Source organism: Nothobranchius furzeri, chromosome 16 (genome assembly GCF_043380555.1).
Source record: "Nothobranchius furzeri strain GRZ-AD chromosome 16, NfurGRZ-RIMD1, whole genome shotgun sequence".
NCBI classification, from domain to species: domain Eukaryota; kingdom Metazoa; phylum Chordata; class Actinopteri; order Cyprinodontiformes; family Nothobranchiidae; genus Nothobranchius; species Nothobranchius furzeri.
Window position 1 is genome coordinate 26,442,120 of NC_091756.1, and position 26,431 is coordinate 26,468,550.

Here is a 26,431-nt window from a genome sequence, read left to right on the forward strand (position 1 = left end):
GTGGATCCACTTGCATTTCTAGAATGGTGAAATTTTGATGTAGGTCTGAACTCTTTAGCCTTTCTATGTGCAGATTTGTAATAATATTTCTATTTTGGGCATGCTTCTGGGTGGTATAATAATGTATTATGAAATAATACCCCCAACCCCCACCCCCCCAAAAATAAATCTCATGAGTCCTCACAGGACTCATGAGGACGATTTTGAAAAAGTAATGAAATCCACCTGAAATTTTCACAGTACACTATTTTTATTGACACATAAAAGCATACAGTACTTAAATACATCTTTCAGAGTATTTACAAATTAAAGAGCCTGTGGATGTTACACACATATAAAAATATGCATCAACATCTATATAAATATGTACACAATGTGCAAAAGATGTGGCATTACAAACAAGAGACATGGCATGGAGGACGGAGACAAGACGGGAGAGCAGTGGAAATCCAACACCATGTTCTTTCCCATCACAGCAACATTTAAAGGCGTGATTTGTCATGATACAGAACCAGTGGGATATGTACGAGGTGCAGACTGTAAAGTAATAGGTAGTTAAGAAACAGCTCTATTTTACCACATTTAGCTTTGGCAAAATCATCAAATTTAAACCAACATTTAAAGCTAAAATTAACTGTTGACCGTAAAATCTAAAGATATAAGGGTAGAGCTAAACATTTAGATACAAATCTAAATATAAGTTTCTTTTTAAATATTTAGAATCAGATCTAAACATAAAACGACGCCTAAACATCGAGAGATGGTGAAGTCTAAACACAAAGTCCAACCTAAACATTTAAATGCAAATCCACACTTTTAAAGTCAAACCAAAACACAGAGCTGTATCTAAATATTTTGTTAAACTTAGATATTTAGAATCAACTCTACACATCTTAAGCTCAATCTGAATATTTATAATCAAATCTATGAATATAAAGTTGTACCTGTATATGAATGTGGTGGTTTTAAATTAAACGTTTATCTCATAGAGTCCCACTAAAATAAAAGAAGGGTAAAGGGACGCCGCTCCCTGTACGACATCGCTGAATGCCTTTGATGGTTAAACTGTGTGGGCTGGTCTAATCTCGTCATGTAGGGAGAACCCAAACAAGACGACTACTGATCCAGGGATGAATGGACTCGCAAATGATGCTACATGCTTTTATTTTAGTGAGCCACTTCCATTTTACGGCACTCTAAAGGAGCAAATATTTAGCTTAAAACTGACACATTTATTATCAGCTATAATTTAATAGATTTAGATTTTATTCTCAATGTCTTTTAGGTTTGTAATTTGTAAAATTGAAAATTAATCTGGTAAAAAGTGACACAACACCCCATCAAATTAGTGTCAAGCAGCTAAATGTGACAAAATGTAGCTGTTAATACTAAATAGTGCAACAGTTAGCTATTTAAACTAAATATGTATTACTTTACAAATGGCACCCCGTATATATGACGTGTTTTACAATGCATGACTGGAGTAAAAGCTCTTTAAAAAAGAATCAAAACAGGATTTGACATCCAGTTCAGCACATCACAGAAGAGCAGCTGATTTAGTTTTATCTGCCCTCGTGTGTTATCTAAAGTGGAGTCGCATGGAAACACGCCCTGGCGCAGCCCAGAGCTGTCTGATATGAAACCAGAAATATACACATATGTGGTCCTCTTTAACAGTTGTCACATGGCCGTTACTTTTATCATTTATAATAATAATAAAAAAAGATTAACAAACAAAAGTCAACAACTGAACAAGTTCTACCGCCTTTTTGGCAACAGAGTATCAACGTGCCTAAAACGTGACCAGAATAGCAAAAACAGATGTTTATTCTGAGAGGAATAAAGTAATCACACAGCTAAGCGGTGGCAACACTTGGGCTAAGTCAGATCCCAGACTCTGACACATGCATGGGAATCGATGGGAGCACAAACAAGGACGTGGTCCTCTCTGAGCAGGTTCAGACGCGGGGAGTTTGTGGAAAACACACCAAAAAGGAGGACGTGTGTGCAGTATTTGGCATAATTTCTTCACTCAGTCAAACGTGAATGCATCAGTGGAAGGGTTTAGAGTCAATCAGGCGGGAGGTGTCGCCCTCTAGTGTCTGAGGGCACAACTACAAGAAAAACTGTTGGGATTTTTTTGGTCCCATCCAGATGGAGGAACACACACAGGACACACTTCATCTGTATGTCTGAACTGATTAAAGGGATGCATCGAGTGTAATAAGAGAGGAAACCTCGCCATGCTGAGCCCCTCTTTACAGCTGTGCATCACACCTGGAAATGTGTGCCTTCTCCAAGGCAGGACGGCAGCCGAACTAAAGTCAAAGCTCGTTTTGATGCGGACATTTTCAAGAATGCGTGATATAAGTTTTGCTTTTTTTTAAACCAGGAAAGAGTCTGAAATAACCAGAACAGTCATGCAGACAGAGAGACAGGAACATGCAAGAGACGGGGGGAAGGACATACACACACACACACGAGTCTGTGGTGGCTGATGAGTTAGATGATTTCATCAGCCAGGAATACTTCTCCCATGAAAAAAAAAATTGGTCACATGACAGGAGGCTCCTAAAGCAAAACAACTCATCAGCTGCCGGTTATTTGAAAGGATATTTCAGACGTTTTGAAATGCTGGTCTATACAGGGGGATGTGAACGTGTGGGCAGCCTTGTTCATCTTCAAGATTTTCGTGTATAAATCGTTGGTTGTTATGATAAATTATTTCAGTTAAACATAACAATGGGGACACTCAGTGATGTTAGAGAAGTGAAACAAAGTTTTTAGAATTTACAGAAAGAGAGCAATTATCGTTTAAACAAAATTAGGCTAGTGCATCAATTTGGCATTTTTTTAATTCCAAAATCTTTAAAACTAATTATTGGAGTTCAACATTGGTTTGGTTAGTTCAGTGACCCTTGACCTCCACACACAGGTGAGTCCAGTTATGAGAAAAAAGTATTTAAGTGGCCAATTGTAAGTTTTCTCCTCTGAATATTCTCTGAAGAGCAGCAACATGGGGTCTCAGAACAACTCTCAGTGACCTGAAAACAAAGATCGTTCTCCATCATGGTTTAGGGGAAGGAGAAAGAAATCTGTCTCAGAGATTTCAGCTGTCTGTTTCCACAGTTAGGAACATATTGAGGAAATGGAAGACCACAGGCACAGTTCTAGTTAAGGCTCCAAGTGGCAGACCAGGGAAATCGCAGAGCAAAGAATGATGAGAACAGTCAGAGTGAACCCACAGACCAGCACCAAGGACCTACAACATCATCTTGCAGCACATGAAGCTATTGTGCATCGTCCAACTATTGAGTGCACTTCACACAAGGAGATGCTGCATGTGAGAGTGATGCAGAGGAAGCCTTTTTCTCCTCCCACGGCACAAACAGAGCTGCTTGAGGTTTGCTGAAGCACATCTGGACAAGCAGCTTCATTCTGGAATAAGGTGCTGTGGGCTGATGAAACTAGAACTGAGTTATTTGGGGCGTTATGCATGAAGGAACAAGAACACAGCATTCCAAGAAAAACACCTGATGCAGTAAAACATGGTGGTGGTTACATTATGATGTAGGCGGTGTGACCATTGCAGGGACTTGGAATCTTGTTAAAGTTGAGGGACGCATATCAGCAGTTTCTGAAGACCAGTATCCAGGGATCAGTGACAAAGCTGAAGCTGCACCGGGGCTGGATCTGTCAACAAGACGACCCTAAACACTGCTCAACATCTACTAAGGCATTAATGCAGAGGAACAAGTAGAACGTTCTGGAACGGCCATCTCAGTCCCCAGACCTGAAAATTATTAAAATCTGTGGTGCAAGTTAAGAGAGCTGTCCATGCTCAGAAGCCATCACACCTGAATGAACTAGAGATGCACAAAATATTGAGTTAACGCATTTTCCGGACTATAAGCCGCTACTTTTTCCCCACGCTTTGAACCATGCGGCTTTAGTCAACCAGAAAGGATGGATGCTGGAAAGTCTAATGAAGGAATGGTTAAAGGAGTGCTACGGAAAGCACCCAGGAGGATTTTTTTCACAGTAAAACGACGCTGCTTGTTTTCCCAGCTTCACCCCGGGATGATGACAGCAACACGGAGAGCGACACCGACATCGCCACAGAAAAGGTATGTGACGAAGCTCTTCTGAGGCTGTTCAACTCAGACACCGAAGATGACTTCAGTGGTTTCAATGTGCAGCAGGAGGATGAATAAACTAATCAATAACTTTTCTGTTTTGTTTGATACTGATCAGTTCAGTTACGTTCAGTTAAACTACGTTTTCAATTCAGTAGATATCTGCGGCTTTTAGCCTGGTGCGGCTTATATTAAGGTACGCTCTATAGTCCTGAAATTATGGTAATTTATTTTGTGGCACCCAAATTTATGCACCTGCCTTTGTTTAAAAAATAATTGCACAGTTTCTGTAAATTCTATAAACTTTGTTTCCCTTCTCAAACATCACTGTGTGTGTCTCATATATATTTAACTGAAATTATTTATCGTAACAACAGATGATTTATACAGGAAGATTAACAAGACCGCCCAAAGTTTCACATCCCCTGTAGTTCCCTGAGCAGCCTCATTTTAGATAAATGTATTTCTTGTCCCATAGGACTGATAAGCTAACAGCTAGTGTGAGTGCACGTCACAGTAGATGCAGTGTTGTGCTTCCATTCTCTTCAGCCAGTAAAACCTCACTCGGAAATGTTGTTTTAACCCTTATTAATGCTGTCTAAAAACGTGTGCAGGCAAAATCTGAAGTTATTTTAAAATAAATAAATGTAAGATGTTTTTAAACTAGAGACCACAACTCTGGTTATGGTCACCAATGCAGATCCTTGTACAGCTTTGATATGCCAATAGCATCTGACTTATGAATAACAGAAAACAAAAAAGGGAAGATACGGTTAAAAATCATGTCACAAAACTTGATTCACGTTGCCGTCTTTGCACTAGCTGCTACCTCATCAACCATGTATGGTGTATATGCCATTTCTCCCAACAGAGGCTGTTCAGGAAGTTAACAAATTTCAAAATGGCCGAAAAAGCCCTGCTAACATGGCTGATGGCTCGTGACGCAGTAATGTTCCTTCCTGGCGTGCGCACGCGCGTGCGCACACACACACACACACACACACACACACACACACACACACACACACACACACACACACACACACACACACACACACACACACACACACACACACACACACACACACACACACACACTTGTATTTGTACCCTTGTTAGGACTTTGTATTGACTTCCATTCATTTGAGTGAGTCCACAATGCTTAACCCAAACCCTTACCCAGTGTATTCCTAAAGTTACCTGTAACAAAAACTAAATTCACATCTTATCTGTAAACCCCACCCCCAGGGAGTACTCCGTATTAGAACCGGGCTTTGGTCCTAACAAGTTCCATCAGTCGTAAGAAGGTTGGTAAATATCCCAGATCCGGTCTTCACAAGGGTACAAATACAAGCCCCCACACACACCCACACCCACACCCACACCCACACACACAGAGACAGCTAGATATAAAGCTCATCAGACATCTTTGTTCATTGATATGACTGGCAGCACATTACTCTGGTGCCTGAACAGAAACAGTTTTTGTCCCTTTCTAGTTTTTCTTCAGTTTACTAACCAGAACAAAGCTGCCACCTTTCAAAGTCATAGTTTTCTTTTGTTGATATCTTCAAAGGTACATTCACAATAAGCAACTTGGACGACTGCAGTGTCTCCAGGACAATGTGACCTCTGTCAGCTGATTACAGTCACAGAGATATGCAGCGTTACCACTTTATTGTTCTGAGGCGACGAGGTGCATTGTGGAATCTTTCTCGTTTAGTGCATAGCTCTCACACTGACAGACGAGCGGCGAGCTCTCGTCGGACTTGTCGTCAGAATCGTTGTTTGGAACGGAGACGAGGAAAGGTTCCATCAGATTAGTCAGGGGACATGTCCACAGACGGGACCAGTGTCTTCTTCAGAATGTGGCGACAGACATCTTTGAGTCAAAAGACAGATGTGACTGGACCCAAAGGAAACCTACTGGTCAGGGGAAGGTTTTGTCAGAGCTGTGATTCTGTTGGAACCCAGTAGCTCCCTGGGCTGTTGGCGACAGGTCACAGATAAACTAACACAGCAAGACAAATGTCCACGGAGTGTCTCAATCTGGCCACCAAAGTTGTCTCACACGCCTGAGCCAGAGACAATTTCCAGAAGGGTTCGAGACAAGCCCCAGAATCCAGCAGCAATCTGTGGTTATTTTGAGATCATTTTGTCTCGTGGACTTTTGAACTGGTTCAAACTTTCAAAAAGAAAGAAGAGAACTCATAACAGTTTTCAGACATTTTAGAAAAGCCCTTGCAAATACCATCTGCAGCCAACAGCCACAGCCTAGTGAGATACTGGATTTAGTGGGACGAAGGTTCTAACATCAGACACGCCCCCCCAAAAGGACTTGGAAACATTTAAAAGCCTTTCAGGTACCGTCCTTGGACCGGAAAGCAGAAGGTTTTCACTAAAAGCCCACCAGAATGTCAGAACCTGTCACTGATCCTACTCTGGCTCTCAGAGGGGAAACCATTAGTGTGGCTTAAGGTGTATTTACAACAGTCTTTGTTTGGCTCTGGTTGAAACTACAGATAAAGCCCTGACCCTCTGATGGCTTCTGCTGCTGCAGACGCTCTCCCAAACAGTTCAGCCCTCACCGGAATTAAAGCCGTGCAAACTCAACGCATGTCCATCCACTTCAATAATGAGACAGAAGAGCCTCTTTGTTCCATCTCGATTATTCCCGTCAGTCCCAGTGCAGCTGCAGGTCATGTGAGTCCAGGAAGTCTGTCGGCATCCCCAGTGGTGTTAGCGGTGCCCCAACAGAACCAGGTGGCATGGTAAGATCCAACCATTCCATGTTGTCCAGCGCCGGGTCGGACAGGCCCATGTTGAGCAAAGACGGGGAGGAGGACGAGTCACAGAAAGACAAGTCAGACGTGTCCATGGGGGAGTAGAGCTGCTGGTCCACCAGCTGGGCCTGCAGCTCCTCCATCAGGCCCTGCGTCCGAGGGTCTGACATCGACGGCGTCTCAGCCAGAGTCCTCTCCAGGAAGGCCTCCAGCTGGTTATCTGTGACCATGGGGGTCAGGGTGGGGCTGATCAGAGAGCCCAGCGTGAACGGTGGAGCCACCTGGATCTGTGCGGGGGGTCTGGATAGGGCGGTGTTGACAGGAAGGGTGGAGATGTTGGCTGTGACTGGGAGGGTTTTACTGAGAGGGGCCGGGGGTTCCTGCTGGATGAACTGGGTGATCTCTGGAGGGTGAAAGGTAACAAGGGGTCAGATTCACCTTAGAGAGACTTCTGTCGTGCGTCTCTGAGGTAGGCAGCTTCCTCAACCTGAGGTTATTTATCCCAACAGAGGCCATTCAGGAAGTTACCACTGATAAATACAATAAGTTTAAAAACATTTACAAAAGAAACCCTTCCAAAGTCGGCCGACATCTAAATTTATGGCCCTGACTGCGTCTTTCCTCCTTTACCTCACAACTTACCTCCACTCTCTATGAGGATGTCAAACAGGTCATCCATGTGTTGGCTCGTTGCCATGGAGACCTGGGTAGACATTCGGGGGCACCACAACAGTTAATAAACACCATGCTGGCAATAACTAAAGCTTAGTTGTCTGCTGAATAAACTGCAGATGGTTTCCAGTTTGATAAAAATAAACAAATAATGTTTGACCCTTGTGACCTGATAGCTTTAATGTGTGTGTGTGTGTGTGTGTGTGTGTGTGTGTGTGTGTGTGTGTGTGTGTGTGTGTGTGTGTGTGTGTGTGTGTTTGAGGCATCTCTGTGTGAACCCGACCTGTGAAACACTATTAGTGTGGGTGTTTCTGCTCTGCTTGACTGCCTCCTCGTAGCGGGGGGGCGCCCTCGTCTTTGGGGGCTGGGGCACCAGGGAGGAGGGCTGGAGGATGAAGGCAGGCTGAGAGGAGGACACCTGGAACGATGAGGAGAAAAATCCCAAATTAACCCAAATAATCCCAAACGGCGTGTGAGCTTCCAGGACCGGACCATACCTGGCTGAGTGGTTTGTTGGAGACCCGGTGGTTGGGCGAAGTGTGTGGAGAAACTCTGTTCTCCGGGGAGCTCCGGAGGAAACACTGGGCATTGATCTCAGGTCTGGGTTGGTTCCCTAAACCAGAAGGGCTGTTGCACATGGACAGAGCCTGAGAGGAAACAAAACAACGCTCAGCATCAGGACAACGGTGGTCCAAGCACAAAACACAAAACTCATTTATTTTGAAGAAGAATTCAAACAAAATGCAAACAATAAATCTAAAGTCTTTATCGTAAACTTGACGAGTTGAAGATGCACCACTCTTCTCTGAAATTTAAACATCTGATTCTGAAACCAAAACCTTTGATCTGTGAAAACCAAAACAACCATGTCTGTCTTTTGTTAACTGGTCCATGAACATCATTAAATTAGCAATAAAAGATCATCAACAAGGAACTTTTCACTCATAAATTTCTAGATAATCAGAAACAAAGGAATTATTTTCAGTTCTTTGAGCTGAATCAGCTCTGAGGGTCAGATCTGCACATGAATCACAGACCAGCTGACGGACCTGTAGCAGCGGCTGCTGGCTGGGTGTCATGTCCATCTTGGTGGTCTGCAGCTGAGGAACAGGAGCCTGAACCAGACCTGGGTTAGAGACTGTGGCCTGGAGGACAGGCTGGAGGAGAAAACCAGAAACACCTCGTCAGACTTCCCAGAGTGCGGTGGCGTTTTACCCCGTTGGACCCGGTCTCACCTGCAGGCTGAGGGTGGTGCTTGGCAGCTGGATTGCAGTGGCATTGTTGGGTAGTGAGACGGGGACGAGGATCTGAGTCCCAGCTTGGCCGGTGGTGAGCAGCGTTTGAGGCGGACCCAGCACCCCCCCTGGGTGGCTGATGAAGAACTGCTGCAGGCTGGGGGCTGCTGGCTGGGCCTGGATTTGGGGGCTTTTCTGGGTCTGGGGACAGAGCTGTGGGCTGGTGGACACTTGGGGCTTGGCTTGAGGCTGGATCTGAGTGATGAGCTGGGTTTGGGTCTGAAGCTGCAGCACTTTTCCAGGAGAGACAGTCACATCCTCCAGCTTCACTACAGCAGGTAGCTGTGAGCCGAGGATGGAGTTTGGAATGGCAGCAGAGCTGGACGAACAGTTAGGCAGCATGCTGCCCTCCACCTTTACCACGTTAGCATTGAGGACAGGTGTGCTGATAGTTGGGACAGACGTGAGTGTGGGAGCAATGGAATCATCTGAACATCCAACCTGACCTCTTTTCTCCACCTCCAGCTGCATCTTTAGCTCCTCCACCAGCCTCTGCTCCTGCTCCAGCTTCCTCATCAGCTCCTCGATCTGCCGCTCCTTCTCATGGAGCCTTCTGTCCTCCTCAGGAATGTGAATAGAAGGCCGAGGAGATGAACGGGGCCCGGAAGAACCGAAGCTCCCCTTCTGGATCTCAGACGTGGCCTCAGACATGCTGACGTCTGGCTGGAGAGAAGCTGGATCGGCAGGAGTGGGAGACACGGGAGGTGTGGAGCTGATGCTCCCTGATGCCGCCTGCTGGACTGGGAGGACTCTCGCAGGTGTTGTATTGGTGGTGACCTCCATAGGGAGGGAGGGGACGATGGTAGTGGCACGAGCAGCAGTGGTGGAGGGTGCAGCGATGCTGACGCTGTCCTGGAAAGGCTTCAGTCTTTCTATCAGATCTGTTTTGGTTCCCGACACCTGGAGGCCTCGCAGCTTCAGCTCCAGCTTCAGTTCAGCCACCTGGAAAACACCGGAACATGACAGCGGTAGCAACGCTTGAACTTACACTTAACATGTTTATGCTAGTGACTACACTAATCTGTTAGTAGTTCCCTAGACTACAACGGTCTGCAGATAGCTGATTAGAAACAACCAGATCCTCAGCTCTGTTCCTCTGCATCAGAAGCTGACTGATGCTTCACTTTCCTCCGCAGTGGTCGTTAGGAGAAACAAAAACACACCACTGCTTTAGGAGCACTGCAGAGGGGCAGCTATGACACAAGTCTAAGCACTGGTGTAGCAGAACCTGCATTCATCCTCACCGTACGTTTGGGTCGAGTAACGCACACAACTAACCTGTTTGTGTTTGCTGACAAGACTCCCAAAGCACTAGCAGGTTTGATTTAGCCAAGTTTTGCTAACGGCTACAACGGAAACGAGGCAGAAGAGTTGATTAAAGCCTTCCATCTGAACGGCAGCTTCAGGATCACTTTAAAGACCCAACAGACCCTAACCCTAACCAGCTGAGTTGGGTCCACACACACAAAAAAAAAAATCAAACCCACTTAGAAACATCTTCGCCACGTCATTTGAGTATTTACTGGTTCATCTCAGGGCCACTTAGGTTAGTAATATGTCCAGATCAGAATAACTTGAGACAAACCATTCTGGAGGTGACCAAACTTCCTGTTTGACACTGATCCCTTCGGACACGTCTACAGTTCAGACGGGATGGGAAAGACCAAATAATGCGACTCTTTATTTCTAATGAAGACCACAGCTAACAGATCCTGTCTGACTGTTTGCGACCCGCTATTTTTGGATGACTCTGGGCAAAACTCACATTTGGATTTTCTTTGTTTCTGTTTCACCAGATCCGTACAAACCACCACTTGCATCAATGCTAATATTTAGTACTCTGTACTGGCATGTATGTAATGTACTGTACTGAACTGTATGTACTTGTACTCGGTTTGAACAAAGGTGGAACAGGTGTGGAGTTTCAGAGCAAACCTGTGGAAAACTTCAAAAGCTACACTGATGTTGAGTGTGTTTGGGTAGAAATGAAGATTTAAGTAAAACAAACCACACAAACAATAAAAAAAAACTTTTTTTGTCTTGAAGTACTTCACTAAAATCCTTGGTAAGCTATACTTTTACAACTACACAGATGGATATTTACCAGAGGTGTGGACTCGAGTCACATGACTTGGACTTGAGTCACATGACTTGGACTTCAATCATTATTTTAATGACTTTTGACTTGACTTGATAAAATCTATAAAGACTTACGACTTGACTCAGACTTGAACGCCAATGACTTGCGACTTGAATCGATTTGCATCTGTTGACTTGATGATGACTTGAGCATATTTGATATTTTAGCACAAAAGTGGCGCGACATGAACAAAAATCATAACCCATTCTTGGTTCTGGGTTTAATCTTGTTCTGCTAACTGCAGTAGCACTTTGTTTAGAATCAGTTTCAGTTGCACTTTCTGCTGTTTGAGCAAATAAACGAAGCTTTAAGAAGCTTTTTTCTGGAATTTATTTATCATCACTCTCATTAAATTGAAGTTGGACAGATGACTTGATTATGACTTAAAAATTTCAAAGTTAAGGACCTGGACTCGACTTGGACTTGATTGCCTTTAACTTGAACTTGACTGGAAAGTCTTGTGACTTACTTGTGACTTGCAAAGCAGTGACTTGGTCACACCTCTGATATTTACTACTTCCAGGTCTTTTTACTTCCTAGGTGGAAGCTCAACACGGGGACAGACACATATCTGCTTCCTGACAGATACCTTCATTTCCTCCAGGTTGGCTGGTAAGACCCCGGGTTTGCGGTTGGACAGCGAGTTGTTTGGCCGAGCTGCTGCTGAGGACAGAGGTGGAGGTTGGGCTGTGGTGGGTAAAGACGCCATGATGGAGGTTGGCAGCGTACTGACATTGTTGCTCTGAATCTCAGCCACAGATCTACGCGAGACAGAGTGGAGCTCATTGTTTAGTGAGGAACCAGAATATTTACAAGACAGAATTTAAAAGGAAACAGAGGAAATTTTGTACAGAAACACATAGGATTCCATTTTGTTCATTGTTTCCAGGTGGAAGCCATTGTTCACACTTACTTGAGTGGTGCTGGTAGTATTGTCTGATAGTTGTAGTGTTGTTGCTGCTGACTCAGGATCTGCAGCTGCAGGAACAGCTGCTGCTGCTGCAGCAGGCGGGTGTACGAGGAGTCCATCAGCGCCTCGCTGGTCTCCTGCTTCTGGTCTGGAGGGACGTACTGGTGGTACTTGAGCTTCTTCACTCTGGACTTTGGCTCTTTGCTCTTCTTGCTGCGGTTCTTCTCTGATGGAGCCTTCTGCTGGCTTTGCTGTTGAGGAGGAAGAACATCCAACATCAAACAGATCCCAAACAGCAGGTCCTACATGCTCAAAAAGGGTCGTCATTAAAGCTGAAACCCTAATCATTTCAAAATAACACAGCTTTCACCCATTTTTAATAAGAGCGGCAATGCATTCTGGTGGAACGCCCACAGGTCAGAACAGTCACACACCGCTGCTTTTATTATTGTTTCCAGCTGAACGACAACAGAAATAAAAACAAATGGATCAGTTTTGCTACATAAGATGCTCCGCCCACTTGGCCTTTTCTGTTGACACAACCTTTAAAGAGCACTTCCCATCTAGCACTCGGATCACTTACAGATGTTTTCGGATGTGATGAAAGAAGAACAGCTGGCAGGTAGGCTGCAAAACCCGGCTGGAATGAAACTCCTGCATCAACCACTCCTCACTCACTGGAATGATTACTAATGAAAGCAGCCAGAGTTTTAATCACACCGCAGAGCCTCGGTGAAGAAAAGCAGCCTGCATATGCGAGGGTCTGGACATGGGTTATGTCCTGTAAGCTGATGCTGCTATACACACCTGATCAGAAGTTTTTAATCCAGTAATGGAAGAAACCAGGAGCTTTACACGTTATGTTGTTTAACGCAGTAAAACAGCAGCGAAACAGAAGCTCATCAGTAAATCCAGAAGTAAAACTGCCCTCTTAAAGGAAGCATCTGCACATTTTCACATCATTAATGAGATAATCTCTGCAGGGCACAGAGACAGATGCTGTTTGTTTTAAACCACAAACACCCATACAGCCTAGGGGTTTCCTCCCGTCCTGAAACATTTTTTAATCAATCACATGAGTGTTTTTAAGGAAGCTGCCCCTCTGAGATAAAGCAGTGAAGAACAGTTCATGTTCATAAAAGACTACACATTAGAATCCGTACTTTGACCAGAGTGGGACCTGGTTTTGGGAGAGCCGCTGGGGGAGCAGGAGGGACAGCTGGACAGCTCGGAGGCAGCTCACTGGTGGGAATCCCTTTAGTAACATCTGCCGCTGGAAGGAGCTGAGGAAGCAAAACCAAATCAGAAACAAAATCTTCAAACTCAGTGTTGGAACCAGCTGAATATGGTTGTAAAATCACAGAAAGCCATTAAGGCAGGTAATTATAGGTCTCGTCTGACCTGCAGCAAGGTGGTGGGTGCTGGAGCTACGCCTGGTGAAGGAGTTTCTGGTGTTTTACCCTCCCCTGGTGACGGAGCAGAGCTCTGGGACTCCTGACTGGCTGGTTGCTCTGGAGACAGTGCCTCACAGCTGTCCTCATCCAGAACCTTGGGATAATTCACCTGACCCACTACAGACACACACCATCATCACCACCATCACCATCATCATCATCACCATCATCATCAGAGGACTCTGACCTATGATGGCCTGTTTGAGGCTGGAGTCCACTGGCAGGATGTTCTTCTCCACCAGCTCCATGGGACCGGGTCTCTGGGCGATCTTCTCGTTCAGGTTGTCAGCCAGCCTCGCCCTCTTCAGCCTCATCTGGGTGGCCTGCAGTGAGGGTTCTGCTCCGGTCTCTGGAGAAACAGGGACACAAAACCTACAAGTCAGAGGTGTTAGTGACGACTTGTTTGACTGCTTAGGGACAGTATTGTTTGATCGTGAATGCAGTTATTTGAGTCGTGCGCTTGGAAGTTTGAGGAGGATTTAGCTTCTTTCCCGGAGGACGTTCTAGTCCAACATGTTTAAGGAGGACAGGAAGAAGAGCCAACGACGGAACAAAAAGAAGGGGAGGATTATCAGCACCTTGCAGGATGTGCATCCTGACCAGCTCTGCTCTCTCTGGACGACTGCGGATCTTGTGCTTCAGAAAATTCTCAGTCTGAAGAGAAACAAATTGCAATCAGAACATTTTTATCTAAATGTTTCAAAATCAGACGAAAAAAACTTTAAAGCAAGTCACACTTTTTATTCATTTTGAATTTAGCGTGTTCCAGAATTTGTTTTATTCTGAACATTTAAGTGTAAATGTGCAGATCAAAGTTAAGTGTGATAACAGCGAGATTCTACAAGAACGTGTCAAAAACTACGGAAGCGTGGTTAAAAAAAATGTAGGATTATTATCTCGTAATAAACTTTCTCGTTACAATGTGATATTAAACTTGTTTAAACGAGAAAAGTTCTCTAAATAACATTTTTCATATCTCGTAGTGATGAGAAAGCTCTAAAGGGTTAAACACCGACATCTCACGGGATGTTTGAATCACATCCAGAAGAAGCAAAGCAACATGGAGTCCAAGAGAGCTCCTTTATGTCTGTTAAGAAGCAGTAATAAGTCAGAAGAACTAGGGATGCACTGATTTAGGGATGGGCGATATGGACCAAAACTCATATCTCGATAACTTGTTGCTAAATTACGATATACATATCGATATTTTTCCTCCTGTAAAATATTTACAAGTTAACTCATTTCAAGCCGTCTTGAGAAATTATACATAAATCAGTAGATTAAATGCATTTAGATGTATTGATTATTGCCAGACTTTAACCTTAGTGCCTATTCTCTACCAGTCTGAGATTTAGAAAGACACACACACACACACACACACACACACACACACACACACACACACACACACACACACACACACACACACCATGTTAAACTAAATGTATGATGATGTAATTGCATCTACTGAAGATCACATGGGTCATGCACTGTGGAGTTATTAGTAATCAGGGCAAACATGGCAGGACTAACAGTATTGGCTCATATCAGCGATTATACTCTAATGACTCAGAGTCTCTGGTTGCTCTTTTATGAGTATTATTTTCATGCTACTGTCGCCGTAACCCACACCTTACAAACTCTTATTTTCAACAGTCGCCCGTAACCGAGCGGACCGGAACAACATTTCTCACCTGTTGAGCTCGCCTTCAAAATAAAACATTAACCCAATAGTTTACTATTCAAACCCTTACAATTTGTTTGAGGTAATTTGGCCACTCCGGATATCCGTAGATGTTTCCTGATTACACAGGGGAGGGAGGGGTTTGACTCGTGTCTCTGCACAAGCAGGGTGGATAAACAGAACTCTGTTGGCGTTGAACGTCCACAAATAATTAAAAACCAGGACGCCAAATGCAAAGATTAGAGCAGCACATTTACCCAGACGCTCTCAGATTGAGCAAACTTGTGAGAATACATGTAATAGCCACTTAAAGATGGAACATGTTGCTAACATAGTGGCTAATCGCTAGCAAAGCAGTTTGACCGGTTATATCGTTATAAAGATATAAAGTCATCTTGTATCTTGTTTAAAAACTATATTGATATTTTAAAAAATTTGATATATCACCCAGCCCTACACCGATATGAATGTTTTGGTCCGATACCAATATCCAATATTAATATCAACATTATGGCCTTAAAGCCCCACCCTCAGCTCCTCCTCTCTTCCCTTTTGTGGAATTGTCTGGGCTTGACGGAACCTGTGACACGGTCAAAATGGCGGTGGTGGCCACCTCCCATTTTAGTACAAAAACTTATTATTGGAGTCTAGGGAAACCCATTGTCCAATATTTATATGTCGATGGTTCACATTTAAGACTTCAAAACATTTCACATCCACAAACGATGCACATAAAATATACGTGCTGCTGTTACACTAGCATGTTCTTTCTGTGTGGGAAGTCTGTGGGTGTTTTTGTGGGTGCCTACAATTAAACACAACCTCTAGCTATGAAGAGCTGTCATTTTGTTGCTTGGCAACAAGTTGTGCATGGCGCAGCCAGCAGGGAAGCGAGCTAGTGAGCACAATTTATTGATTCAAGCACCGTTGTTAACCCAACCCTTTTACTCGGTTTGTTGTGGTGCTGCTGTACGTAAAGGTGTAACATCAAGAACTGGAATAGCTGCTTCGTTCATTCTTAGTAAGACTCCAAAACGTATAATCACCATTTTACTGTTCTAATCTCTCGTTATTACGAGATTTATATCACTTTGTAACGAGAAAGTTTCACGCTAGAGTGAGAAACTTTCTTATTACAAGATTCTGATACTTTCCCCCCACGCTGCCGCAAAAAAACAAACAAAACATTGAAATATTCCTTATAGAATAATTATGATTTATATTGAAAGAGAACAAATTCTAAATGTTTGCAATGAAAAGTAAAAATGTTGAGTACAAATACTGACAAAACAATAATGCGCTTATAAGTTAATTATTTAAAATGCTTCATTTTGATCGTAAAAGAAGAATCAGAAACTAAACCAGCAAACACCGTCATTATCCATAATTAACTACAATTTAATTTGACTTAAATATTTTTCTCAAATTTAAATTTTTATCTGAAAATAGCTAGAACACAAAAATCCTGTTATTTTTCTCATGAGTGGGCCCAATATGCCGTCGTAAATCCACCCTGAAAAACATCGATTATGTGCTTTTGTAAACATGCTACTGTATTTTGAGGCACGCTGTACTCCTCGTGGCTGTTTGTTCTTTCTTTAAAACAAACGTGGATTTTCTGTCTTACCCTGGCCCTTTCCAAGCTGCGAATCTGGCCATGGAAAGCTGCTGGACTCTTCAGAGCTGCAACACAGTTTTCATCAAGTTCAGCTTTCAAATGTCGTTTTGTCACCTCAGATAAACAGCATGGAATAATGTTGACTAGGTCAGCTATCAATGTGCTTGTTATAATTAACACAGCACATTAGGTGTTCAACTGGTGGCGTGCTTACTCACGTGGCATGATGCCCTGATCCACCAGCTGCTCCCTGGTTCGCCTCTGCTGAAGCCTCAACTGCAGCACTGGAGGAAACAAGGGATCCGGGGGAGAGAAATAGGGTAAATGGTATTTTATAACGAGGACACGTGGGAAAGCTTGAGTTGATGAGTGAAAAGTAAAACGAGGAAAGTGAGACTGTTTATTTCTACAGTAAATCCTGTAAACGATGTTTTAGAGGACGTAAACCAGGTGTGTGATCCTTTAGTACGGGAGGAATTCAACAAGCCATAGTGATGTTAGCCTCAATTTGTTCAGCTACTTTTATTTCAACATCATAGCCACCAACTCGTTCACGGTGTTCCATCCTGAAGTTAAAACACTTCGATTTTCACCAAGCAAAAGCAGCAATTTCAGCTTTAGGATCAAAGGCACTTATATACATGTAAACACCACTGAGTCAAGAGTAATCAGAGTACAGGAGGAGACACCAATGAAGAAGAGTGCTCACCTTCTCCTGAGCTGAAGCCGCAGCTGCTGAGGACCTCTGCCCTCATACGGACCAGTCTAACACCTGAAGCACCCAAACACCACTGACGGAGCTCAAGAAGTCCCTCCACAGCAGCAGCCTGAAGTAAATGAGCTCAGTCCAAACCGCCCAGCTCAGCGTAAGACTCAAGAGGAGCAGTAACACAAACATTAGAAGCTTCTTTATGTTTATGTTGGAGCTGGAGCCTAAACCTCCCCTTTCACGTTTACTTCCTCATCTAGCACTTTAGAACCAGATCACTTCTGAGTTGGCCTGCTGCTCCAGCCAGACTCAGCATCAGCAGCTGTTTCACAACATCAACAGGATAGATTCATGGCATTTTCTCGCTTTGATTTCCATCTGTCCAAAACACATGAAGTCATCACGTTGAGCGGAAGGAACTGCAGGTTTGACATCATTTAAAAACAGACTGTGAGCTGAAAACACTTCTCTATTCAAGTGATGTCATGCGATTATTGAAGCCGAACACTCGCTCGTGGTCTAACAGGAAACAGCTGGCCTGACTAGGTTCACAGCTTTTGATTCTCTTTCATCTGTTTTGAGCACGTTTGGTATCACCACGCAGTGATTCTTCAGCTAACCAACCTGGTCAAGGTGAGGTGAAACATTTACAGAAGTCGGTGGTGATGCTGACGTTCAGAGCCTCACCTCACCCTGTGGCTAGTGTGACTCAGATCTGCAGTTAAAACACAGACGTGCTACGCTTTGTTCAGAGGAACTTCCTGTCAGCACAAGAGTCCTGAATTCTTCTGGGAAATGATGCTGCTCAGGCTGACCTTTGACCTCAGCTGCCTGAGGAGAGGTCGACAGCATACCAGAGCTGATAGGATGGAGGGTTCTCACACGACTGTGGATTTCCTCCACCTGCAGTCGCTGCTCCAGAGGATTCAACTAACCCCAACGACTCAGTCTCCTCCACCCGAGACAGGTTAGCAACAAAAACGGTGACTTTAAAGTTGGGCTAACTGAAAACAACCTTTTATTTTATGTCTATGCCTTTGGCAGAATGATTTACAACTGAGGATGTAACATAACAGGTACCCTAAAGGCTGACAATAACCTCTGTGGAGGGAGGAACACTAGTCAGAGGGAACAGGTAACGAACAGGGCAATAGAGTAGGTGAAGGTGAAGAACAAGGCAGGGATCTAGGAGATGCTCTCTGAAGATCGGAGTCTTCAGTTAGGGTTAGAGACAGAGACGTGTTCGAATCAGACACAGGAAAGGAGTCTGGATTCAGCTCTCTGACAAGCCTTATAGGAGCAAAGCGACCAAGTTCTGTCATTTCATGGGAAAAAATCTCACTCATATTCAACAAATTTACTGCAACAGCATGTTTTCCCACTATTGTTTAGAGTAATTTAGCTTTAGATAGTGGTTCATGGTGTCCAATCTGATAAAGTTAAAGGCCCATTATTTGCCACACACGCTGATGTGTGGTGAAATTCCATCTCCGCATTTGACCCGTCTCCGAGGGAAGAGGTGAGCAGTAGACATGTCCGCGCTTGGAAAATACTTGGTGGTTCAACCCCCCAATCCAACCCCTCAATGCTGAGACTCAAGCAGGGAGTGGACTGTGTATCTGAACCCACGATCTTCCAGTCTCAGGGAGGACACTCGACCCACTATGCCACTGAGCCGGTTAAATGACCAAAGATTCGATTTACTTTCCACCTTATAAGAAAAACAAACAAACTGGAAAAAATAAAAAATGAAACAAACATCTGATTGCTAAATTATTTTGATTAAATTGAAAAATCTGTTTCTGGAAGTGAAAAACGTAAACATGGAGGATCGGTTATTGCTAGCATATTGCTGTTTGGTCACGGTGCATTCATGGACAAGACTTAAAATTTTCAACGTTTTAACCATTTTGTTTGAAAGTTCTTATCCAGAATTTTCCTCTTTCAGGAATTATGTTTGCTTTTTCAGAAATCTATAAAACTGATTGTCTTATCATGTATAATGTAAGAAATGCATCTTTTACTAAGCCTGCCCCCGGTCCGACAGCAATATGCAATATGAACCGAGTCAGCACTAACCAATAGCTTATGTACACGTCAATCAGAGCGTGTGCTCGAGCGCTTAACGACGTACCTCGGTTGATACACAGGTGGTGTCCTCTCTCATGGACAAGGAAGTCTTTAAAAGTTAAATATGTGAAAACACAACATCACATGCGCATGATAGTTGTAAAACAATGTGTTTTAGCTCTGTTTGTCAGCTAGAGAAGCACGTTCATGAACGACAGACGTTGCTTTCGGGTGTAAATACAGAAGTAAAACAATGTAATGGTGTGAGACGCTTGTCAGCCACTAGATGGTGCCATCGGCTAAAAGGAATAGGGAGCCCAAGTCACTTCCGCGTCATGCGTCCCCGGAAGAATGAAAAAATGAATGCAAGTCAACAGGGCTAAAAACGCTATTTTCTATTCTGCTCGTTTTGTGCCACGGATTCCACGTGATGTCCATGTATTTTAAAGAAACATTTTGATACCAAGAATGAGCTTATTTTCAAACGGGGAGGGGACGATATTTTATATTTTATGTGAAAATACGTCCAGGACTACAAATGCGCTTCACGAAAGTGACGTCATCAAACCAGACATGGAGAAAACTGAGGGAAAACGGCTGTAAGTTCAGCAAACTTCCTACAAGAGGAAAGAACCACCATAAACCTGGCCATGTGGTAATTAGCAGCTACGTTAGGGGAGAGATTATGTGGTGACGTCACAAATGCGACGTGCCGTGTGGGCTTGGCAACTTTATGGTGTATGACACTTAAATAAATTAAATCAATTAATCAATCAATCAAATCTAGTATGTAGTCATGCTAATTATGATCTTTTACAAGCTGATAAATGTCAAAGTATGTGACAGGCGTGGTCAAAACACCAATCATTAGTTTTAATTTAAATTGCAGTACAACATATGTGCAATCCAGGGCGTAAGGCAAAGCGGGTTAGAAAATAACGTTTTTAGCCCCGTTGACTTGCATTCATTTTTTCCATTCTTCCGGGGACCCATAATGCGGAAGTGACTTACCCCGGTTTCACACTGCAAGTATCAGCAGAACGGAACAGCAGCGGAGCGGCTCACTCGCGAACTTCAAAGCAGTCCTTTTCACACAGGGAGAGTCTTGGCCGTGGCACGGCTTCCTCGCTGTACCCGCGAGATTCTAAAATCCCTCGAGATTTTCACCATCCTTCCTCGTCGAGAGATCACAACCCCCGCGAGGAATCACACCGTTGCACTTCTCGAAAGAAACTGGTGGTAAACAAAGCCGTTCGGTCACACGTGCTGACGTAAGTTATGTATAGCATTGCAAAGTTGCATTTTATTTTGACAATAACCGGGGATTTTACACTGAAACCGTGTGTGGTTTCCTGTCTCGCACTATGTGGACTGCGGAAATTGACATGTCCCAGAAGTGGCTCGCGGAAAAAATAGAACTCGATCCTATCTTTAGCGACGCGGCGCAGCATGCCGCTTCTGGGATGTGCCTGGAAATTGCTGTGCTTGAAACACTCCATAGACTATAACTGGATTCTTTTTGAAGCGGTGCTGCTTCGCTGCCGCTCAGTTCCGCTGATGCTTGCAGTGTGAAACCGGGGTAAGGCTCCCTACAATCCAGACGGCTTCTTTAAACATTGCAAATCTACCACTAACAAGCAATTTATCATCGGCCAACGTTTTAGTTCTGGAAGCACTAAATAACATTTCTGTGCAAACACAAAACAATGAAAACAATAAAAGATGTATTGCTGTAAAGTGAGGTACACATGCACAGGTGTGAAGATGGAGGGTTGGAATAAAATGATGGCTTAAATCATAGACCAAAGATAGAAAACATCATGCAAGTTGAGATCAAAGTTTTTCTGTTAGTCTCATCTGGCTATTTTTAAACAGAAGAATACAGAAGGCTATAATATTTATGTAAAAAGCTAAAATGATTCAGATCAAATAACTGGAGAACCAAATAAAACGAAGACAGACATGGAAAAAAAATCAATGTTTAGCCAAAAAGATTTTAAACTCAATTGAATTACATGAAAGAAAATCCAAATATTTGCTGCCTTACTTTGCATCTTTGACAACATAAGCTCATGTAAAGCACCAGCCTGTGGTTTAACTGGATAAGTGTAACGGGTAAACGTTAAAAGCTTTGGGTTTAAAACCCTCTCCCAGCCCTGATGACAGCAACATCGCAGCTCTCCTCTCCACTCACCCCTCCAGAGCAGTAATGAAGGCAGACCCATCAGCACCTGAGAGGCTGAAACCAGTATGAGAAAGGGGACTTGTGGTTGGCATAGCTCTAGGAATGGCTCAGACGGTGGAAAGTATGAGGTGTGAGATCTCAGTGGAGGGGAAATGACACAAGCCAAGATGATGAGTGGGTGCTACTACTGTTGACATTCCTCAGAAACTTTCCACTGTAGAGATGTATATTTGTTCTGAGCGCTCCTGCAGACAGCAGCAGAAACAGGACTTGACGCCACTAAATGGGACATTAAGGGAAAAAAATGTGTCTGAAAGGGCCTTTAAACAGCCAACATTTTTAATGAATACGATCAGTATGGAGATAAATACTCCAGTGAGTTGAACAAAATGACTCCACTAATCTCTTGTTGCCATCTCAGCAATGATTAGGAGCAGGGAAATCGTTCCCAATGCCTTGTAATAGAGACCACATCCATCAGTGTCAGTCTGGTCCGTGAAGCTGCTTGAACAATGTGAGCACGGCTAAAAGCTAACAGACTACTGAGATGTTAACTGGCTTGTGTGCAAAATTGGACGGTTCACAGGGTCCAAACAATTTTTTTTACAGCCAACCACAACCTGATCCAGGGTGTGTGTGTGTGTGCTGGTATGCATGAGAATCTATGTAAGGGAGATAATCAAGTCTGGACATTCTATAAAAATTGCTCAAACTACAGACTGATTTGTGTCTACAGTGACATTCATGAGCAACCAGCACAGTCAGTAAACACAAGTAGGCACGCCATGAGAATACCCGCATCTAGAATGCTTCAGTGACCAACTGCTTGAGGCAGATGTGGTCAAATCTGTTGTGTGAGGCTGTGGTGTTTAAACTTACATGATGTCCTACAGCTGTGCAGAAGTTAAAGCCAAGTTAGGTAAAGCCTGGAGCACACCGGAGGCAGAAACGCCGTGCCACGCCACGCCACGCCACGCCGCGCTGTCATTTTAAATAGAAGCAATTATAGTTAATGAGAGTGGCTACTCAGGGAGCGCTGCATCCTAGAAGCGCAGCGCCGAGGCGCTGATGATAGGCGCCAGTCTCATCTCAAGGTGGCGGCGGCACTGCAGCCGTTTCCAACATTGTGCAGTAACAGACATTACGACACGGAACGGCTTTACAATAGAAACTCAACCGCCGGCACAAACCCAGCTGCAGTTCTGATAACTTAAAGTACTATTGAGCTTAAAATATTCAAATAAATAGCATACTTACTCAATTCCTGTTCTCAAGTCCCACGTGATGTTTATTTATTTGGCAGACGCTTTTATCCAAAGCGACTTACAATTTATAACCTATAGGGCATGTTGTGATCTGTGGGGGAAACCGGAGTACCCGGAGGAAACCCACGCATGCATGGGGAGAACACGCAACTCCACGCAGAAAGGCCGCAGCCGAGTTTCGAACCTGCGACCTTCGTGCTGTGAGGCAACAGTGCTAACAACTGCGCCACCATGCAGCTGATGTTGTGACGATCGCCCGACTTTCCAAGAAGCGCTCAGCGGCGCGTCCTGTATGACCACTTGACTTCTCAAAATCGCGAGCGCGGCGTGCGTCTGCCTCCGGTGCACCCCAGACTTTAGTAGTGTATAGTATAATAGTTGGTTTTACTAAAATCTCACACGCTTTAAAAGGCTTGTTCAGTGACAAACTGAAGCTGTCAAAGTAGTCACATTTGTTTTTGAATTCCAAATCTGACTGAGCTGATGAGCTAGTGTTTTTATGTGTGACAAGTTGATGTTTACAACTTAGGTAATTGGTGATAAAAAACAAAAAGCTAATGTTGACTCCAACATGCCATCGGTGTAAGAGTCTGTGCTGTTTGTTGTTGCACCAACAGCCAAGTCCAGGCTAACTAAAGCATCATCTGATCTGATTTGCAGATGAGTCTCAGATCTCTTCAGCTCTTTATTGAATGTCCATCATTCTGTCGCCCAGATGTAGGTCGTGCAAAGCACCACATACCTTCCATGCTATAATAAATCACCATGGCAACATGCCATGCATTAAATAAAAGACTTCCACATCTTGTATAAGTATGCACTATTCAGTCCCATGGGGGTTCGAATCTGCTGTTTAAGTTTAAACAAAACCATAAGAGAGTATGTAAACAGTCTCAATATAGACCCATCAGAGGGGTTGCATCTAGTACCACCACTGCAGTATTTAACATTATTCAAGACCCCTCCACAACTGAAAACCCACCATTTTATTTGGGTTTCTATTATTTATAAACAGTAAATTTTGGGATGTTTAGGACAAAACACAAAGACTTAAGGCATAATATTAAAATATGTTGATATGAAGTATAAATCACAACATGGCAAAAACACTTGTTGTATTATGACAGAAATACAAAACATCCTTACATATACCTGAATCTGTATAAATACCTCATTGAAGTATTAAAAGATCTGTTGAACACAACCATTTTCAATTATTTAGGGGTGTGTATTGGCAAGAACTTGGTGATATGATCACATGGGAGACACCATCATATATTGTGATGCTAAAAGCCAGACGAGATTTGCAGATTTTAATACCAAATTAAATATTAAAACGTAGGCCAGACACACATCCTGGGCTATAGGGAGCCTAAGTCTCCGCCCTTTACAGTCGGCTCACCGTTCCCCGGAAGAATGAAAAAAGGAATGCAAATCAACGGGGCTTTGCCTTAACGCCCTGCATCGCACATATGTTGTACTTGTATAATTTGAATGAAAAGTAATGATGTGCGTTTCTTCCTACACTTTAAAATTAAGACTGATAGTTTAGACTCCAAACATTACACGTTAACAGACACAAGAATAGAATTAAACAGAAGAACATAGGCCTGGCCTAAAAGTTACTTCACACATTTGTTTACGGGAAAACACTGTTGACAAAGAACGCGTAAAACTTACCGTTTTTGCGTTCATTGAGAGGGGGCAGATTCTGTGTGGGCTGCAAAGTCAGCTCCTCCATCTCGTGGGTCATTGACTCACTCTGAGGACTGGGCACCAGGAGGTTTGACATCCCATTATCTCCCTCTGTTCCTAGATGCTCCCGAGAAGCCTGGGGCTCCATGGTGCCTCAGGAGCAGGTGGATGGGGTCTGGATCACTGCCCCTTTAGGTCAGGTCTTCCTGCTACCTATTGACATAAAATAAATAAATAGAAACAGGAGTTACAAGAAAATTGTATAACTGCTTCTGATTGGAGAAATTTTATGAATGCCACAAAAACACCAGTAATTCAGTACAGTTGTCATGATCATCCTGTCGGTATGACAACGTCATTCGAATGGTGAAATGCTACCAGTGGCTTTTTGCTTTAGCCATCTGGAAGAGCTCAGTCTGAGCCCAAATTATTCATTACAGAAGCCTGTTTGGCAATTACACAGAATAATCCCTTCAAACTGCTCCTTAAAGGAAAACAACGCCACTTTGAGTATGAGTCCTGCCTCTATTGAGACAGGCTTCATAAGAGCGACGTCACCATGGCGGCTTCAAACCGAGGCAAGTTGAACATTTAGGAGAGCAAAACAGCGGAGAGCTCGGTATCTGTGGTTTCCAACATGTGTGCCATTTATCGCCCCAAATCAATCCATCCTAGAATCTGTCATAATCCAGGCGTGTTGCTCTAGGTCAAAATCCTCTCAGTTTCCATGGTTGGTCTAATCTTCCACTCTGAAATCCTTTAGATGGCCTCGCATGAACAGGAATGTAAGGGATGAAACAGAAGCCTCAAAACTCAGGAATTCTTCCCGCTCCTATTTGTGTAATTTCAGGCATCATCATCAAAAGGTGAAAAATTCAACCATGCCAATTTCAAAATGAAATATCAACCTTAAATTCAACTGTTCAGTTTTAATTTAAAATCGCTTTTTCCTTTTACGGACAGTCACGAAGCGAAGAAACTTCTAAAAACACAAAATAACAGATAGAGTTCAGGACCGGACCGTTCCAGGAGGCGGTAACAGATATTCAGGCTTAGACCTGTAATGGATCTCTCCTGCTCCCAATGATAAAAATCAAACAGAACTCTGCTCCCTGAGGTCTTCTACTTTCAATTTCCTTGGATCGTGTCAACAATCAGGCTTGACACACACACCGGCTCTGCTCATTTGCTTAGCTCTCTCAGGAGAAGTATCAGGTTGTTTAACAGTGATCCAGGTCAGCTTTCCTTACAGATTCACCAACACACCAGACCTACAGAAACACTTACTAAAACGTGTCCTATAGATCCACAGACTTTACTGCGCATTTATAACGTAAAATCAAACAATTATGAATTTTATCTTGCTTTATTCGTTACAGTTGAGATTTTTTTTATTTTGTATTTTCTACCAGCACAAATGGTCAGGAATGAGGCCTTCAACAATAAAACTGTCAAAACCAGGTCATGTCTGGTTGTTATTAGGTTGGGGGGGGACTACTCTGAAAACAATTTGCATGTGAAGTGTTTAGTGACTTGTTTTAATCAGCTGAAGACTTCTGTGAAGACAAGTCAAGCAGTGAGAAAAACAGACATCATATAAAAAAAGGTCGGCAGCATTCCCCCCCCCCCATAAGACTTTTGAAGATGCACCAACAGGGAAACAACTACTAGAGCCCGTTGGCTTATCAGATACAACAAATGAAAACCCACTCACCAATATTAAATTAGACAATCACAATACAGGCAGGGATGCTGTTTGTGTTTGAAGATGAGTGGAGGATAAAACGGATGTTGATGAAGCACCACTTTAAGATA

The 26,431-nt window shown here is 43.5% G+C and overlaps 1 protein-coding gene across 1 annotated transcript in view; it reads right to left on the reverse strand.

The window, feature by feature from the left end:
- Positions 1 to 226: 226 nt before the first annotated feature.
- mrtfba (myocardin related transcription factor Ba) overlaps positions 227 to 26,431 on the reverse strand; it is a 45,262-nt gene continuing 19,057 nt past the window's right edge. The window contains exons 2-16 of the mRNA XM_015963693.3: positions 24,602 to 24,829; positions 16,911 to 16,976; positions 16,702 to 16,757; positions 13,969 to 14,044; positions 13,578 to 13,739; positions 13,338 to 13,507; positions 13,100 to 13,219; positions 11,940 to 12,187; positions 11,616 to 11,787; positions 8,827 to 9,828; positions 8,641 to 8,748; positions 8,089 to 8,238; positions 7,875 to 8,009; positions 7,562 to 7,622; positions 227 to 7,322 (exon numbers count right to left, since the gene is read on the reverse strand). Coding sequence (XP_015819179.1) covers positions 6,814 to 7,322; positions 7,562 to 7,622; positions 7,875 to 8,009; positions 8,089 to 8,238; positions 8,641 to 8,748; positions 8,827 to 9,828; positions 11,616 to 11,787; positions 11,940 to 12,187; positions 13,100 to 13,219; positions 13,338 to 13,507; positions 13,578 to 13,739; positions 13,969 to 14,044; positions 16,702 to 16,757; positions 16,911 to 16,976; positions 24,602 to 24,764 — 3,198 coding nt within the window. The 5' untranslated portion in view covers positions 24,765 to 24,829 and the 3' untranslated portion in view covers positions 227 to 6,813. The remainder of the gene's footprint in view (positions 7,323 to 7,561; positions 7,623 to 7,874; positions 8,010 to 8,088; positions 8,239 to 8,640; positions 8,749 to 8,826; positions 9,829 to 11,615; positions 11,788 to 11,939; positions 12,188 to 13,099; positions 13,220 to 13,337; positions 13,508 to 13,577; positions 13,740 to 13,968; positions 14,045 to 16,701; positions 16,758 to 16,910; positions 16,977 to 24,601; positions 24,830 to 26,431) is intronic.